Raw genomic sequence first — 19,157 nt, 5'->3', positions numbered from 1 at the left:
ATGGACATCCATTCTCTTCCATTCTTCAGATCGGGACAATAATCTTTTTGCATATATCTCTGTTCCCTCACTTCCAATTTACAGATCTGTTGCCAACATAATTTTAGAAATGTCTAAGCCTCCAATGCTAGAGAACATTGCCTAAAATTGTCTTGGGCCAGTGATTTCTAGTTATTATTTTGCTGATATATTCTCATTTATCCTAGTGTTTCAAATGAAATCCTTGGAAGACCAATGTGAGTTCTAATGTGAATAATGTGAACAATAAAGTTAAGATTTTGCATAAAGGAAAATAGCTTTTTCTGATAGGAGGTATGATCTTTCCCTTTTTTAAAGGTCATTTTGCCACTAATTGACTTATTTAAACCATGTCTGTGCATTTCTTAAAGTAGTAAAATATTAAGTTAAGAACATTTTTCATACAGAGTACCCAGGGCATTAACAGTGGTTAAGGCACCAGGCTAGAAATCAAACCCCTGTGAATTCTAGTCCTGCCTTAAACATGAAAGCAATGGATAAGAGGCTGTTTAAGTACAAAATAGGAATTCTTCCATAGAATAATTAGAATAAAGAGCGAGGCCAACTATCTTTATGTTGGCTGAAGAACTAACAGATTCACAAATTCAACAAATAACTAAACTTGAAAACTCTAAGTCTAAAAGTTATCAAGTTGTGGAACAAAATGTAATTTGATGGGGAACCAAAATCCACTCTTGGTTCTCCACTATCAATCTTCTTCAATTCAGTAGTGTGCAAGGAAAGAGGGTATGAATCATTTTTATAGTTTTATTTTCTGTGGTATTTTATAAACAACTGGGAGTCAAAAGTCCTTTAGTGACCTGTGTCAAATCACATAGAGAGATGATACTGAGATCATTTCCTCTCTTTTACTTTTCAGGTGATCTACAAATGCTTATAGAAAACTGGAAAAAATTTGTGTGATTAATTCATGTAGACAGTTATTCATACATTATACCTGTAACATAATCACAGTAAGAGTAATGCTAGTACATCATAATATAATTTTAGTTTTCCACTAATTTTCATAGCAATTTTAAGCTGTCTATTATATGGTAATTAGGACTCAATTTATAAATCAGAATTAATATGATTACCAGCACCTATTCCAAAAACATTCTTGACAATTTTGTGCCCCTTATATTAGAATTTCCTCTTTGATTGTTTCTCAGTGAATCTGTGATGATTGTGCAGCTTGGGAATCTCCAACTAATTTCAGCAATTATTGCCAATATTTTTATTAAGACCTAAAGAAGGGGGAAAGGGGCAGACATATGTTATCCAGCTACACAAAATATATGATGAAGAGAAAGAAATCAAAATAGTCCCATTTTATAGAACAAGCAAGATCTATTAATTTAAAGAAAATAATTTTAATAAAATAAGTCACCCTGAATAAGAAGGGCAAGGTTAGAAATCTTAATGTTAAAAAAATAAAGAATTAGTGGGGATAATCACAATTGCTCACTTTACACTCACTTTATCTATCTATCTATCTATCTATCTATCTATCTATCTATCTATCTATCTATCTATCTATCATCCTCACTGCCCTGCTCCAAAAAGAGAAAGTCCCATCATCCTGATTACACTAAAAAGGGAAAGATGAAAAGAGAAAAGAAAAGAACTAGTATCTAACAAAACTATACAAGCCAGCAGATCCAGAGGAAGAAAAGGAGAAATCTGAATTTAATTGAACTCCTGCTCCATTCCTCTAGGCTTCTGAGAAGAGTTGCAGAGCTGATATGTCAGCATTTCTGCTCAAGAGCCAGAAGAAAAGTTATGGTATGAACTCCTCCAATGGGGAAATGAAAGCAGAATGTTTTGGGAAAAAAAGCTATTCCATTTACCAAAGCAGGAAATAAAGCAGCTCAGCTTTCTAACATAGCTTGACATTGAGGGATCATGAGAATCCAGAGCAGCTTTCAAACCAGTGCTGGATCACCAGGCTTATGTGGAAGTACCTACAGTTTCACTGGATTCAAGACTGATATCCTATTAACCTGCTTTATGTTCTCAAAGAAGCCAACTTCAGCTTTGTACTCTTTGAAGAAAAAAAAGGGAGGGGGTAAACAAGCTATCAGATGACGTGGCTGTCACCCAGTCCTTTAGTCACTAACCTTTTACAACAGCAGAAGATATTTATAGGACTCTCTTCTTCTAATCTGTATCTTCCAGAGTTTGGCAGATCTTTGCACTGGGCTATGAATGAATGAAGCTCTGTCTCTGGAAAGCCTTCACGCTGGTAATGCTAAAAAAAAAAAGTTGTTATGTAGAACAACACAGGTGGATATTAAGTGGCTATGAAAAACACAATTTTTAAAAAGGTATTTGGTGAGGAAAAACAAGGAAGGTCAGACAGGGTTTCTCCTGGTGAATTAGAAGCCATTAGATAAGTAGAAAAGTGAGGTTCTTGAACTCTGTGTATGTCATCCTCCTTCCCCCAAGATTCTACATAAGATTGGAGGTTAGGGTGGACTTTAGCTGGCTTCAAGTCTTGGTAGAAATGGCAGGAGAACACAACTTGGGGCTTCAAGACTCCAGGCAGACCCTTCCAAATGATGCTGCCAAATTATACTTTTTAATATGAGAGAAAACGAAAATTCTGAAATCCAAAAGCAAAGCCATTTTCTCCAGCTCCTTGTGATTTACACGGATACATCCATTCAGTTTTATTGCTCAGGAATGGTAAGAAAGTGATGTGGTTCTGCCATCTTCCAGGATGGTTTTTCAACCCCCCACAGAGTTGGATTTTTCAAGTGGTCTCCAATATGAAAGCTAACCAGAGCCAAACCTGCTTTGTCAAATTGTAAGTTAGCTAGGTGCTGATGGCTGCTAAGGAAGTTATTAAATGCATAGAGAGGGAGTAGTCATAGGAGCTGTATTTAATTAAATGTCATTTGTAATTCAATTGAAATGTAACGTTAACTTAAAATTTTGTCTTGATCCTGGGGTCTTCTTATGTCGGGTGCTCAGGAAGAGTGCTTTATGGCTTTTCATTTTTTTTGTATTCAGTTTAGGGTCTACAGAGGACATTAGGAAGTTGGGGCACCTGTTGACAGATGTGTTGTCTCTAAACTATCTTCTGAAGAAGTTTCCTCATATTATAGACAATGGAAGGGAGAAAGAATTGTCATCATAGTACATGTCCTCTTGCCCAAGGAAATTAAATGTAACAGCTCAGATTAAGTAGAACTGGGAAATTAAGCAACAGGTTACAGTCTTAATTCTCAGTCTTGGTCATTCTTTAGAACCAGTCCCACCATGCTAACAAACAAGATTTCGACACAAAAATTTCCTCACTCCGAGCATGGAAGAAATGATGACACTGCATCATGACGTCATCATGCAAATGGTCCTTTTTTTCTTACTTGCAGTAAACATGGTGTTATTAGAGCTCCTTGTCATTTGTATGATGATGACAGGATGCCATGCTGAATTCCTGCAAAGGTGAAGAATATTCCAATATCTCAGGGGCTGCCACAAAGAAGAGGGAGTCAAGCTATTCTCCAAAGCACCTGAAGGCAGGAGAAGAAGCAACGGATGGAAACTAACCAGAGAGAGAAGCAACCTAGAACTAAGGAGAAATTTCCTGACAGTTAGAACAATTAATCAGTGGAACAACCTGCCTCCAGAAGTTGTGAATGCTCCAACACTGGAAGTTTTTACAAAGAGACTGGACAGCGATTTGTCTGAAATGGTATAGGGTTTCCTGCCTGAGCAGGGGGTTGGACTCGAAGGGACTCCAAGGTCCCTTCCAACATTATTATTATTATTGTTGTTGTTGTTGTTGTCATCTCTGTATGCACACAAGACTAATTCAATGAGCAAAATCATCTGATATTCAGAAAACTATTTCGGAACTTTCTGAAATTCACATTTAAAAAATTAAACATAACATTCTATAGTAAACGTCTACGTACCTTAACTGTTTCATACGTATCTGTAATTAGGGCAATGAAGAGACTGAGAACCATGTAGATAAAGAGGCTAATGAAAGAGTAGAGGTAGATCCGACTGAATAGCCATACCAGGTAGCTTTTCTGTTGCATTTTTGCAAAAGTAGCAAACATGTCATCTCCATTTATCAAAGAGAAAAGACACTCAGAAACCATATTCAAGGTATGGAACTAGAAGAGAACAAATATTCAGGATCAAACAGACAAAACAAAATTATTTTCATTTTTGTTTAAGTTGTTTAAAAGATACTGACCAAATATAGTAAACTGCAAAGAAATGTTATGTGTTTTACTCAATAACAGACCTTGAAAAACTCTGGATATTACAATATTTTATGAATGTCTGCATCAATGACTCAGATAATAGAGAATATATACTTATACATGACAATTCCATATTCTGGTGAGAATGTATAATTATATAACTAAAGAGATAAATTGGCCCTTTCAGATATCTTGGCAGCATGCTCATTTTGTTAACATTTGTGCAAGACACTTCGGATACAAAACTAGACACAAACATCCCAGTCACAGTACCTTAGCATGATATGGGCCCAGCACAATCCAGCCACAGAAGCAATAACCCAGATAAATCATAGCTGCACAGCAGCAAAATCGAATGACATTGGGCAATGCTGCACGGAGAGTCAAAATAAGCAGCTGAAAAACAAGGCCCAACAAAAACCCAGAGATGCTCATTAGTCTTTCCAAAGGTATTCAGTACCACCAGATAATAACAGAAATAAATACCAAGGGCATGAAGGTCCCAGAAGATCCTTACATTATACTTCTGAAAGAAGCTGAGGTAGCGGATCACTCCAAGCCACACAAGCATGGTGGAAGTTCCTAAGAGGATACTGCAGACATCATAGCTTGTCAGACTCTACATGAAAATTAAGATTATGTTCAATAAGTTACACTGACTGCATTTCAGGTGAGATGCCCAGAAAAAAACACCCTTCATATTCATTTTAAAACTTGTGGATACCATATTTTTTTCACTTTTGTCAAGAGTCACTTGACATTGAGATAGGTGACATATAAATTTAATAAATAAATAAATATTTTTTGCTGGATTAGCAGATAGACAAGACCATCCCTGAAAGGTGGGTATACCTTATGATAGTGGTGGCAAACCTATGGCATGGGTGCCAGAGGCGGCACTCGGAGCCCTCTCTGTGGGCACATGTGCTGTTGCCCCAGCCTTGCCTCCCCCAGCGACCCCCTCCTCTCCAGCAACCACCCTGAAGGAGACTCGCCCTTGAGCGTGGCCCACGCGGAGCAGCGCGGCCAAGGACATAGCAGCCAGGCAGCATAGACAAGACTCTGCCCTCACACCCCATTCTGCACAGTTGATGCTGCAGGGCGCAGGCAGAGGGTGTGGCCGCCATAGCGCTGCTGGGCTGCCTGAGTGATTTGCAGCGAGCCCTGGAGGCAGTGAGTGGTCCTGTGGGCAGGCGGGGCAAGGATGGAGGGGGAGCGGGGCAGGAGGGTGGAGGGGCCAGTTTTGGGGCACTCAGTCTCTAAAAGGTTCGCCATCACTGCCTTATGACATTAAAAAATTGGGATAAAAAATTACAGAGGGCTGCTTCCTGGTGGACAGAAAGCACAAGCAAGCTACACAACAAATGAATAGACTTTTAACGATATGCACAGATACGGCTCATTCTTAATTTACAATGCCATTACCGTGGATAGATAAAATATACAGCTAGAAAAACCCCTTCTCTGGAGCAGCAGTTTTCTCAGTCTGATCATTTCCCCCAGTTGAAGACTCAACTGGAGTATGAAAATAAGAAATTCAGGTTGGCCAATAAGATTTCAGTTGGGACTTCCAAAACATAGGTCACCTAATCAGCATGCAAGCCACTTACCTTAGCTTGTATCTCCATCTTTAATGTAGAACCAATTATGGTAAGAAGGTCGCTAATTATGATCATGATATACCATCCATTGACAAATTCCATCAGATCAGAGAAAGATACTTCTTTCTTATAGTGATGTTGGAAAAAAGTCACAAATTCCTAGGGTACGTGAGTAGGCAAGAAAAGAGAAATTGCTGTTGAGAAGCTGCAATTACATTTATTAGGAGACACTGACAAACATAAGCTTACCCTTTGTAGATGAATTCCTTTAATTACAGATCGTGTGCAGAGAACCAGTGATGCAAGACATGTCAGTATGACAAAACCATCAAAGATCATCATGTAGTGGGTATTCTTCTGTACTGCAGGGAAAAAAGATTGATTTACTTATCTATGCATAATAATTAACCTGATATCTCATAAGACACATACTTATTTGTGTCTGTAGGGGAATTTTCTTCATGAAATTGCCTTGAGAGAGTGCTAATAATGGAGGAGAGGCCTCCATCTTATTTAATCTTTCAATACATGTCATTGAAAAAGGGAGAGGTGGATAATTAAGGGGTTCAGAGCAGTCAAAAAGAATGAATGCTTCACACCTTTCAGTAATTAAAGAGAACCCTTCCTCTCAAGTTAGTATTTGCATTTGGGGCAAATTTCCCATTGTGAGGAATTCCCTTCTATTATAGTGTAAATAATGTAAATATTAACTATGTAGAAAGAAACTTTAACGATGAAATGATGTAACATACACTCACATTCAAATTGCATTCTCATTTGATACACACTTTAAAAAGTACGGTTACTGCAGATTATAGCAAATACTGTATTTAACTTCATGCATCACTAGGCCCTTCAGTAAAATCCTAATATTTTGGCACTAAATAAGTAATAACCGAAGTATGATTTTTTAAAAAAACTTACTTGATCCAGAAACATGCCAGTCTTTACATTCCTTGATGGCAATATCATTGTCTAGGCTTATTTTAATTCTTCCACTATGAGCTTTGTTATCAAATACTATCTGTAGATATTGTGGAGGTAGAAAAGATGCTATTATTATTATTTCTAAACACTTCTATCCCTCACTAATTCAGATAGGTTGAATTTGCCTATACATTTAGTTCTGTTAGTGTACCATTCTTCCCAAAATCTAAGCAATTTAAAAATCAGATAGAGAAATAAAATGAAGACTATATTTGAACAACCCTGGAACAAAACATAACAAAACTGTTAGAGAACATAACCCAATTTCTCCATCTTTTTAATATTGTTTTAGAAATATTGCTATTCTTATCACTATTTGGGTTTTATTGCACTTTTTCGTCTGAGGAGTATTCAAGATAATCACCAGCCACCATCAACAAAAAACAAATAGAAACAAATTTTAAAATGCACAATTAGAATATAGTTAAATGCATAAACAAAAGTATTAATAATATTGTTAACCCAATTCAAAAAGCTAAGACTATACAGAAATATGTTTTCAACGTACTAAAAGGAAAAAAGGTAAATTACTGAATGGATATTTGCAGCTGTGGGCAAGCAAATCTCTGGTAGCAATAATTCACTGGTGCCTACCTCTTGAGATAGATTCACCTTCATAATTTCACTTCATTCTCTATTTCTAAGTTGCTACTACATATACTGCAACAGTCCACTTTAAGAAGAAGTTGACGCCATCTATTCTAGACCCATTTCTCCCATCCAAACCTGCCCTTCAGAAAAAGACTAATTACAAATCTTCAGCAGGAGTTCAAACTTTTTTTTAACTTGCTTTTCTGCTCATGATGCTACCTAATTTATTTGCAAATAAACAGCCAAGCTCAGAAAGCGCCAAGGGCTTCACATTTCTTCTTACTGTTAGCGTGAAATCGTAGCAGTCTGGGAGTTCATGCTGACGAATGGTCTGGAGATTAATGGCCTTCAATTTGAACATGAGTGTCAGAGTCACAAGTCTGGAACAGAGACTACAGCTTTATTTCACCGTTACCAAAAATATTCAAGAATACTAGCAACTTTTATTTTTTTTCCTCACCTATGGAAGTCTAAAGTGAAATTGAAAGGGATCTTTCTCAGTGTACTATTTTCCAGAGGTAGTATTGGCTCCACATAAAGACACTCTGTGGGAAGACAGATGGTTTATATGGAAAATAATCAACATTTCATAAGCTGCAGAAGACAGAAAATCAGTAATAAGGAAATGAATCCAGTCTGGTCATTAGTAGTGTTATCTAAATAATATGAGAAGTAAAATCTTTGTTCATACAAAGAAAAAAACAGCTACATTTTTTATTGATTTAATGTATACATTTACTGAACTTCTTGCCTTGTGGATTCTTATTTGATGAAGAATCCCTGGAAATATCTGCTCCTTAAAAATAAATTCAAAACGGAAATTTTATAATAGACCCATAGTCAGTAAGTATAGAATTAGAATGTTATCTCTATGGTTACATGCTCTTCTATTTATCTCTGGGGAATGGTACTTCAATGAAATTATAAGTTACTTCCATCTAAATAAAATAAAGAAATAGTAATTCAAAAAGTTTATAATTATAATGTAATTACTTTTATATGTTACATATTGGTTCATGTAATTGCAAACACATATATCAAGAAAAAAAAACCTCAGTCTTTCAACAGTCCTTTAATATCTTTGAAACACAATAAGTTTGAGTTAAGCTGTCCTTACAGAATTCAGCCTTTGGCTTTGTTCAGAAATGTTGTACACATATGTTCACTAGAATAGTTCACTAACGCAGATCATTATTTATGTCACTATTTCCAAACTCCAAAACGATGTCCCAGTGCTGCACAGCCTGAAAGGCAGGGCAGAGTCAGCCAAGATATTTCAGTATTTGCCTGAAGCAAATGAATTAAAGAATGGCACCTTGCCCAGCTAAGGTACACAAGCTAACTGGATTCGTAAGTGCATTTAAGATGACATTTTCTTCCATACTTGAGGGCAACAGGGTAGGAGAGCAAAATAGTTCACACAGCAACATTTCTGTCATTCAACAGGTTAACAATGCTTTCTGCCCCACATCTCCTGCTTGAGGTGACTGTCTCACTTTGCATAATAGTAAATCTCACCCTGAGCCTGAATCACCAATCAGTGTTGAGATTACATGACTGATGTCTGTCTGCACTGTTGAGTTGGCAAGACACTTCTGTGCATGCCGCTTTCTGAAAGAGGGACGGCAATCAGCTTCGATTTTGATTATACTACAGTATCTTGCAAGTAGATGCACCCTTAACTCTCCTCAATAGTTAGGGAAGAACCTGCTTCAGATACAATTACAATAGAGTCATTCACACTGGCCCCTGAGTCAGCAATTTTTATCAGCAGGGTTATCAGGTCACTTGGAAATTAAGACAGGTACAGAACATATTAGGTCTGACTGAAGCTGATATCGTTTGAGTGACATGGGGCAAGGAATTAAGTGAAGTACTCACATCACTACTGCAGATTTCATAATGACTTAAACAAGACAAAATGATCAAAGGCCTGGAGACTAAAACATATGAAGAACAGCTGCAGGACTTGGGTTTGGCAAGCCTAAAGAAAAGGAGAAACAGGGGCGACATGATAGCAGTATTCCAGTATTTGAGGGGCTGCCACAAAGAAGAGGGCATCAAACTATTCTCCAAAGCACCAGAGGGCAGGGCAAGAAACAATGGTTGGAAACTGACCAAAGAGAGAAGCAACTTGGAATTAAGGAGAAACTTCCTAACAGTGAGGACAATTAATCAGTGGAACAGCTTGCCTTCAGAAATCGTGGGCGCTCCATCACTGGAGATTTTAAGAAGAGACCTGTCTGAGATGGTATAGGTTCTCCTGCTCGAGCAGGGGGCTGGACTAGAAGACCTCCAAGGTCTATTCTATTCTAAGACTCTAATGTACAGGTAGTCCAACCACAGCTGCTAAGTGATATAGTCGCAAAGTGACTATGTAAACATCACGTGACTGTGCCATGCTCAGAATGTCAGTTCCACTGTGGTCATTAACCAAAAATCCTCATGTTGTTAAGTGAAATGTCATGTGACCATGATTTGCGACTTCCTGCCATCTTCCACAATGATTTTGCTTGTTGGAAGCCAGCTGCAAAGGTTCACAAATGGGAATCACATGATCCTGGGACGCTGCATCTATTATAAATGCATGCCAGTTGCAAAGCACCCAAATTGTGATTGTGTGACTGCAAGGAGGCTGCAACAAGCTGCAGATTCAGGGACGGGTCTTAAAATTACTTTTTCACTGCTGAATGCAGCAATTGGTAAGTGAGGTCTATCTCTAGTACTTGTACAGCGTGCCTAATAAAATATCTGAAGTACCTATCCATTATACTGCAATGTTACTGGAAATTACCATGTATTTGCTTTTTAAACACATCCTTCCTCAAGTTATCTCTCTCTCACACACACCTCTTTCACCTCTCTTTCTCTCACCCCCATTCTCCTTTTTCTCTCTCACACACACAGAAACAATCTATCTGATTTGAGTAGTTCAGTATATCACCAGTTTCAATTTCTGGGTCAATATCGAAAGTGTCATTTCCAGGGCTGATAATTCCTCTCTTGTAGAAGTACTGACATATTGCCATGGGTGTCTCTTCGGTTCCTCTCTTTTCATAGGCATGATTCCCAACAGAAATAGTACGCAGCTGTAAGAACTAAATGACAAGGGACAACCAGTTAATGGATCTGCCTGATAATTAAAACTGAACTAATTAGACAGGCAAGAGAAGCAAGGATGTTTGTGATGAAACATTCTGCTTTTCAGATTTATCGACCTCATGAATGGAATTACAAAGACTAAGGTTCAAATGAACCAATTTTAAACCTCATGAGACTATCATGAAATTAAAAGGTCTGCATCTCTTGACTTGTTAGAGCCAATGCAAGCTATACAGTACAGGAAACCAATCTGATTTTCCTTCTACTCATATCTGTTCACTTATACTGACTTGGCTTTTTTTAAGCTTAGTTTAAATTCAATGTATAATTTTACTTTCATACAATATAAGGATACGGTACTTTTTATATATAAAAAATACCTGGTTTATTGTGAAGGAGATCTGGTCATAGACCTCAGCTTGTGTGTACACTGCGTAGGTGTCATCCATGCTGTCCATATAACCTTTCAGGAATAGATGCTTAAAGGATGCCGTGTTTTCTTCTTTAAATGCAACCACCATTTGATTACTTAGCCCAAAAACTACAAGCTAAAAATATCCCCGCCCCCCCAAAAGTTACATATTAGCAGTCTATAATGTAAACTTTTCTGCACAAATAGTTGATCACACATTGATAATTACAGCTTATTTAATGTGGAACTCATTGATAATTACAGCTCATTAAATGTGGAACTCATATGTTGTATGAACTTAATATCAGTATCAACAGAAAAGGAATAATTCGGCTAAAATACTCAATAATTCAAAAATTCTGACAAGCTGGTGGAGCATTCTTAACTAGTTCTACCCCTTCTGCTATTCCCTACTCCCTCCCTTGGTAGATTCATCTTACTCTAAGAGTAAAAAAGACATCTTGTAAATAAATCAACAACTGAGCATATAAAAAAGTAGAGCTGGCTAGCATCCCCTCCTGTTTTACAAATGTCATTTTCATTCAGTGATCAAAGCCTTCTCCTATATTTACATAATTATGTTCTTGTTACACTTATAATGTAGCCCAGTTCAATATTACAGCTGTATTTTATTTTTTGGTCATGGATCTGGTTTGCTGAATTGGATACTGTTAGTATAGTTCATACTGGACATTTTCATATTGTATTCTGAACACACCGAGAGACAATTTCCTCATAGTTGGTGAGCAATGAGCATTTAGTAGAAGGTTGAGAATTGCCATATATAATAACGAAATGAAATGAAACAAAACGGCAATTGTAAACTTGATATTCTGTCAGTTACCCCAATTCAGCACTTATTAGATATTTGAAGTAAAAGTTCCATAGTTCCTAAACGAGGTAGCTATGTGGAGTTGGCATTCATTAAAGTTCTTATACAACACAGATGGAGAACATATGGTGAGTGTATGTATAATATTACTAAATGCTTGACAAAAATATTTTCCTCCAAAATATTCAGGATGCCAGAACACTGGGGGTCATTTCAATACTTACAGGTGATCCTCAAGTTATGATCACAATTGTGACCAGAATTTCTGTTGCTAAGCAAGGCAGTTATTACATGAGTTGCACCTGATTTTATAACCCTTTTTTTGGGCACAGTTGTTAAATGAATCGCTGCAGTTATTAATTGAATTATGAGGTTGCAAAACAAGTCCAGCTTTCCCCATTGAGTTTGCTTGTTGAAAGCCAGCTGGGAAAATTGCAAATGCTGATCACATCTCCCTAGGATGCCGCAACCATCATTAGTACATGCTGGTTGCCAAGCGCCCAAATTTGATCATGTGACCATGGGGATGCTTGATGATTGTTAAGTGCTATAACCAATCATAAGTTGCTTTTTTCAATGCCATCATAACTTGAAACGGTTGCTAAACAAATGGTTATAAGTTGAGGGCTACCTCTATTAAGTCTCAAGGTCTGAAAGTTCCAAGTAGCATACAAATAAAAACATAATTCTCAAAGCGACAATAAATCAGGGGTTGCCACTTAACTGGTTATAACTTCTTGAATTTGTATTGCAGTAACTAAAAATTAGTGAGTTAAAAAAAATAATTGTATTGAAGCTCTCTACCTCACCTGGATAGTAACCATGGCTATTTTCAGAATTTGTATGCCAAGCTTCCATGGTTTCCTCCCTCGGGCCCAGAATTTTTCACAGGGATTCATAAAGAAAAATTTAAGTTTCCTTCTCAACTGATCTTCCAGAAGCCGGCACATTGATGGATGATGCTTTGCACTGTATAAGTTTTCATCATCCTGGTTATTGCAGCTGCTTACAAGCACTTCCGGATTTTCCATTGCTGGAACAGAAAAACATTAGCAATATTGGAACGATTAACCAAAAATACTATACTGTACATGTGTTTGTGAGCACATCTAAAATTCAGTCTGTGATTGTCTCCTTTAACAATGAGTGAGAGGTTCATCTGTGAACTACAAGTATTACAGCACCTTCCAGGGGCTGCCACAAAGAAGAGGGAGTCAAGCTATTTTCCAAGGCTTCTGAAGGCAGGACAAGAAGCAATGGATGGAAACTAATCAAGGAGAGAAGCAACCTAGAACTAAGGAGAAACTTCCTGACAGTTAGAACAATTAACCGGTGGAACAACCTGCCTCCAGAAGTGGTGAATGCTCCAATACTGGAAGTTTTTAAGAAGAGACTGGACAGCCATTTGTCTAAAATGGCATAGGATTTCCTGCCTGAGCAGAGGGTTGGACTAGATGACCTCCAAGGTCCCTTCCAACTTTATTATTATTATTACTATTATTATTATTATTATTATTCCATGCTAAGTTATAGCCAGCTGATGCTATTACATCAGCTAATCATAGCAGTAAACGAGATTTTAACAGTGAAGAAAAATGAGTTCTCCCACAGTTCTCATGTTCCTGTCACAGAAAGCACTATTTTTAGAAGCAAACATAAGCAAGTTATTTTCCATAAACACATTGTTTTGTATATCAGTTTTCCTGTTTATATTTTACAGTTGGATATTGTTTCAAGGGTTATTTATCAAAGCAGGAAAAAAATATTTTTTAAAATTTCTTTTTCTCTTACATGCTCATTCATCCTTGCCTCTTGTGCTTGATTTCTGCAACACCATGTAATGGCTGAGAATCATGGCTTCGGAGTGGTCCAGAAGCCCAATAAATGAATAATTGTGTGTTCTTCAAGACATATGTATTATATGGCACACCATTCTATTAGTCTCATACAAATCAGAGAAAAGCCACAGAACAAACCAATTTTTCAACCCAACTTTTTGAAATGCTGGGAGTCAACAAACTTTAGCACATTGGGAGACTTCCATAAACAACTTTCCGGGCTTCTTAGTATTAGGAACCCTAGAAATTCTGTTTGCTCTTAGAATATAAACGTCACAGAATCTGTTTGACCTTTCTTCTAGTTCTATTGATCCCCTCCTTCACAGAAGGCATGTGAATTATTTAGTGCTGAATTTGCAACATTGGCCTTAATATGTCACAAGTTTTTGGTAGAGGGCAACACATTAAAAGTAGGTGCAGCTCCATTCCTAGGTAAGTGCTCAGAGGCAGGCTTCTCATTTGAACAATGGTGCTTTCTCCCATTCATATCTGGGTAGAAAGACAATCAGTAGGAGACTGATGACAAGATATTATCAGCATCTTCAATACTGAAGATACTAGAAAACCAGGTTAACTAAATTCAATGAATTTACTCTTGAGTACTGTATGTGCATATAACTGCACTATTGGTATTGCTATGAAAAACAAAAGAAGCAATATTTGGAGAACAGGTTCCTATGTATATGGAGGACAAAGAAGCTAATATATAATGCAGTATCTCCCTTCCCTCCCCCCACCCCATCTAGGATCTATATTATGTGGCAGATTCTTCAATTCATCTCCTCTGTCAAAAAGCAACAATACACAATATCACATCAGTAGATAAGCAAAAACACAAAACCTATCCATGTCAGAATTTTTTTATATCAATGAGGTATGTTGATATATGAAGATAAATGGGAGGAAAATCATTATAAGTTATCTCATTTGATACCAGCAGTTAAACGAGAACTGATTTTCTGCTCATTCTAAAGAAGTTTAAAAATATTTATACTGAAATATAAAACTGAAATCATTTTGTGGGACCTATAATATTTGTGCAAGGTAACTGTCTATTCCTATATGCTTATTAAAGTCATATTGATCCTGTAATACTCAGCCCAATAAGGATGCTTACAATCTCACAATGTACAGTAAAACACATGCAAAACTGGGTCTGATCCCAAGGTATTTATATAAATGTTGCAGTCCACTTATCAGATATAATGCTAAACATTCTCTTTATTTATTTACCCTTAAATTGTCAAATTAGAGCCAGAGGAAGTATCTGTACGCATAGAGTCAATTAGTGAATATAAAGTCCCAGAATCCATTTTTGGAACCATCATTTGAAAGTGATCAGAATTCAGAAAAATCTCGAAAGAATAGGAAGCCAGTAATGTAATCATGTCCTTGAGTTGAATGTTATTCTTGATGATAACATAGGTAGACTCATAAGAGGCGGAGGGCTTGGCTACAATATGGAATTGGTCTTGCCACTGCCTTACAGGATTTTTTTAACTAGTCTATACATGAGATTCTTCACAGACTTCCATCCAAGTACGGTACTAAGTACCAAATACTAAGTAATCCCTACTCCACTGTTCAACTAGACAAGACACTTGTTGAAACTTTTGATTTAGTTGTCCAGATTTTTCAATTCAATACAATTAGTATATTTTCCATGCACTTGTTTGTATTTAAGGAATTCAGAATAGCTTTATAAAATAAATTAGCATGGTAGATTTATTTGGGCATCTATGTTTTGTCAACACTACTAGATGAGTGTCTCACAGAAGCAGAATTTAAATTTCTGACACCGAGTCTCAATTATTCTAGCTACTAATGGATTATACCATACTCTGTAACTAAAATCCACTTCAAGAAACTGAATTGTTCTATAAGCTAAAATTAAAAAGCCAGTTGAATTTGAAAAAGTGTTTCTGATTAACCTTGCACCACTCAGTTGAAGTTAAAAACAAAATTCTAGAAAACTTTTGTTTATTCACTAAGATATGCAAACATTTTATATTTTTCCACAATTTTGAAAATTATTCAAATATCCTTCAAATAAAAAATAATCTCCAGAAAGATGTGGGGTTTTTGTCTTTGTAAATATGCAGCGTGATCATGCTTGTGGGAATGATAAATAGCCATGACTCATCTGCATAACTATTCGTTAAAATGAGGACATACAGAATTAACATTATCTCTACAATATAGCATAAAGCAACAATAACTCTGTAACAGTTTTAATCTGATTGGGAAGAAAAATATTTTAACATCATCCGGGTGTTTTTTTATTTAAGAACTCTCCTAAGTTGTCCAGTTGAACGAATGTAATACCAATTACTTAAAGAGAAATCTACAAAAAAGGGGCATATAGATTTAATATTACCTCTACAATAAAACATAAGACAGCAATATATTCATATAACTTTTCGGTTGAATGGGAAGGGATTTTTTAATTCAAAAAGTCTTTTAAAAATACCAATCTAAGGAGGAATCTAAAACAATGCACACCTAAGAACTTAACCTTAATTAGAGTAATGAATATTTCCATTAAGTCAGCATAGGCTTACACTGATGAATTAGGTTTTAACAGTTAATTGATCACTTCTATACACATTGGTATTTGAGTGAAACTATAATTTTGAAAGGAAAAAAGAATGCCATTTTCACATTTAGGCGGCATATGCATATATACTTCAATATGTGCAATTTTAGAAAAATCATTCCCTTCATGGAACAGCAGAAAAGCATGTGTGTGTGTGTGTGTGCCCACGCGCAAACTTAAGAGATAGTCCCAAGTACAGAAGCATCCCTTTTGAGAAAAAAGGGATGCTATAAATACCATAAGTATTAAATAATAATTATTAAAAAAAATACTCAAAAATTCCCCACCTAAGAGGGAGAATAGCTTTTCAGTCTCAGTCCTGGAATTTTACTGCTTCCTCCTTTGAGGTTAAGAGCAAAGATTCTCGGGGGGGGGGGCACCACAGAAAAGCAAGTCCCTTCTCCCTAAGAGTCTGTTTTAAAAACACGGCTGGGACCCTCTCCCTGGCCTAGTTCCATCATTCAGAAGCGCGATCGGATCTCACCAGAGGCAGCCCATTTTTTCCTCTCTCTGCTCGGGAAGCTTTCCTCCCACCACCCAAAGGAAGGACATAAGCATCTGTGATAGCCCCCTCCCCAGACTCACCTTTCCGAAAGAAAGTGGCACCGCTCGTGCCAGGGCGCCCTTGCGCGCCTTGAACCCCCTGCCTAGAGCCGGGGAGGGGAGGTGCTTTTTTTTTTTTTTTTTTTAATTCTACTTCAGCCCCGGCAGGTGAAGCTGGTTTCTCCAAGCAAGCAAGCGAGCGAGCACCGGGGTTCCCTTACATCGCCGCCAGGCAGAAGAGTCACCTGAGCCTCGCGGCAAGGCAAGGGCGAGGCGACGCAGGACGTGGCGGCTTCCACCCAACTCCGCTGCCAGAGCCGTGCCTGGGGAAGCATCCCCAGGAGCCGAGCGAAGGCAGCGGCAGTCGGAGATCGCAGGAGGGAGAAAAGCTGCTCCTCTGCGCCGGCGCCACGTGACCTAGGACAGCTTCTGCAGCCGCTACCGCTGCCTCAGCCGCCTCCTCCTCCTGTTCGGCCAAAGGCAAATGGGCTCCGAGGCTAGCCGCCCCGCCAGGACGCAAAGCGCGCCTGGCCTGACGGTTTGCTTGGGGGAGAAGGTGGGATCTGCTCTCCATCGTCCTAAATCGATCATTTCGCAAGCTGCCTTTTCCTCTCTTCAGACCAGAGTCAGGGACGAGCGGCCTGTTATGAATGGTGTTGCCAGAACAGGACTTTGGGGCGGAGTTCCAGAAGAAGACCTGATATACCAGATTTTGAATGTAGCTATAAGCATTGAGAAATCTCCCTCCTATAACTCTGTGTTGGTAGACCCACACAATCTACAACAAAGGAGTACGCTTTCAAGCAACTATCCATTTTGTACCCACGTAATTTCATCAAAAAGTCCTTGACCACTCAACCCAATACAGCACAACCAACACAAACTCTAAAAAGAATTACACTGCTATACATCAAGAATATCTCAGAAACTGCAAATAGACTACCACAACCACACAGAATCAGTGTAGCACATAAGCCAACTAAAGCCCTTCAAAACATTCTAAGTAAATCCAAAGACCCAGCAACCCCAGAAGAAAAAACAAGTTATCCACAACATACAATGTAAGAACTGCAACAACCACTATGTAGGACAAGCAGGCAGAAGACTGGCAGAACACATCCATGAACACCAACTGTCAGTCAAAAGGCATGATGAAAATTCTTTAATTTCACAACATATAGACAGATTTAACCATAGTTTCAATTGGGATAATATGACTATCCTAGACAGGCCAAATCCAAAAATGCCAGGAAATTTCTAGAAGCCTGACACTCTGACAAATCAGCCATCAGTAGAAACAGACATTAACAACATCTATAGATTATGCAAAAGAGACAATCAACCAACCCAAAACAGAAAAAGACTCCAGCACTTCTCCACCAGTAATCAGCACTCAGATCAGCATAGATTAAGTCCAAGGTCACCTTCAGACCAACAATCAAGTAAGCAATACCCCAATCAAGAAACTGCCACAGACCCATTAGTAAACAGCCCAACCAAAGAATCCCAAGACCGCCCCTACCCACCCAGACAGGCAAGACACCAGAATATAAACAACAGCAAACAGCACTCCTTACTAGCACTGATGTTACCTAATGGTAGTTAGGGTAATGAAACATCCGCAAGAAAACAAGCAAGCTCAGAGAGCACCCAGGACCTCTCAATTTTATTTTATTTCAGATCCTTGGAGCTAGATTTCATAATGATTGCTGAATGATAATGGAAGGCATGTTATATTGAAATTACTATTATTTTCTTGGGATTATCACATTAAACCAAACCCATTTCTGTACCAAAGAGCCAATAAAAACATTCAATCTGGAATCCTAGCAGAGTTAAAAATTGCACATTGATGCACAAAGGCTCACTTCAAGCAGAATACTGATCCAATAAGTCATCAACAACCCAGAACTGGGCATATAATCTGTTTGGATTGGGATTTATTTATTTGCTTGTTTATTAGATTTATGTGCCACCCACCTCCTTCCAGTCTACTTGTGCAATCAATTGTGTAGACTGGCATGCTGTTAGATTTGCTACAGCTTTTGTGTGTTCAGATGATAGCAAAGACTAAGGACACATTTGCTAATTTATATAACAGAATAGTACACATAATTTTATGCTTGAAAACTATAGTTATTATAAGACCTGTGAATTACAATCCATACATTCTGTACTCTGGTTGCACAATGTGGATTTTAAAGTTACGCAGTAGTTTTTCCATTTTTTTTCTAAATCCAATCCAATTGAGAGTTCTGGTTCTTACCAATAAAATTATAAATATTTTAAGTCTAGGATTTCTGAAAAATTTCCTCACATTTGTATCTGAATGTAATTTGGAGCCCAGTTGCATATACTAACAGATTATATAAATTTGTTTAATAAATAAACCCAGTGTTCTCCAAAGGAGCTCT

General features: G+C 37.7%; 1 protein-coding gene across 1 annotated transcript; it reads right to left on the bottom strand.

The window, feature by feature from the left end:
- Positions 1-296: 296 nt before the first annotated feature.
- Positions 297-17,389, bottom strand: MCOLN3 (mucolipin TRP cation channel 3). The gene is made up of 14 exons (XM_039321020.1): positions 16,786-17,389; positions 12,576-12,799; positions 10,903-11,070; positions 10,365-10,518; positions 7,881-7,965; positions 7,704-7,800; positions 6,767-6,866; positions 6,092-6,204; positions 5,852-6,001; positions 4,759-4,860; positions 4,515-4,637; positions 3,942-4,148; positions 2,139-2,269; positions 297-1,265 (listed from the first exon to the last, which is right to left on the bottom strand). The coding sequence occupies exons 2-14, from the start codon at positions 12,795-12,797 to the stop codon at positions 1,259-1,261; spliced, it is 1,659 nt and encodes a 552-aa protein (XP_039176954.1). The 5' UTR covers positions 12,798-12,799; positions 16,786-17,389; the 3' UTR covers positions 297-1,258.
- Positions 17,390-19,157: the final 1,768 nt, after the last annotated feature.

This window comes from Crotalus tigris, unplaced genomic scaffold (assembly GCF_016545835.1).
Source record: "Crotalus tigris isolate CLP2741 ecotype Arizona unplaced genomic scaffold, ASM1654583v1 scf7180000023718.2468807, whole genome shotgun sequence".
Classification (NCBI taxonomy): Eukaryota; Metazoa; Chordata; class Lepidosauria; order Squamata; family Viperidae; genus Crotalus; species Crotalus tigris.
Note: the sequence above shows the minus strand (reverse complement) of the source record. Positions and strands in the feature narration are given on the sequence as shown.

Coding starts and splice junctions, on each gene's coding strand:
- MCOLN3 (XM_039321020.1), bottom strand. CDS start 12,797: ATGGAAAATCCGGAAGTGCTTGTAAGCAGCTGCAATAACCAGGATGAT. Junction 7,966..10,364: donor TGACCCAGAAATTGAAACTG/GTGATATACTGA, acceptor GTCTTCCCACAG/AGTGTCTTTATGTGGAGCCA. Junction 6,205..6,766: donor CTGGCATGTTTCTGGATCAA/GTAAGTTTTTTT, acceptor TTTTCCCTGCAG/TACAGAAGAATACCCACTAC.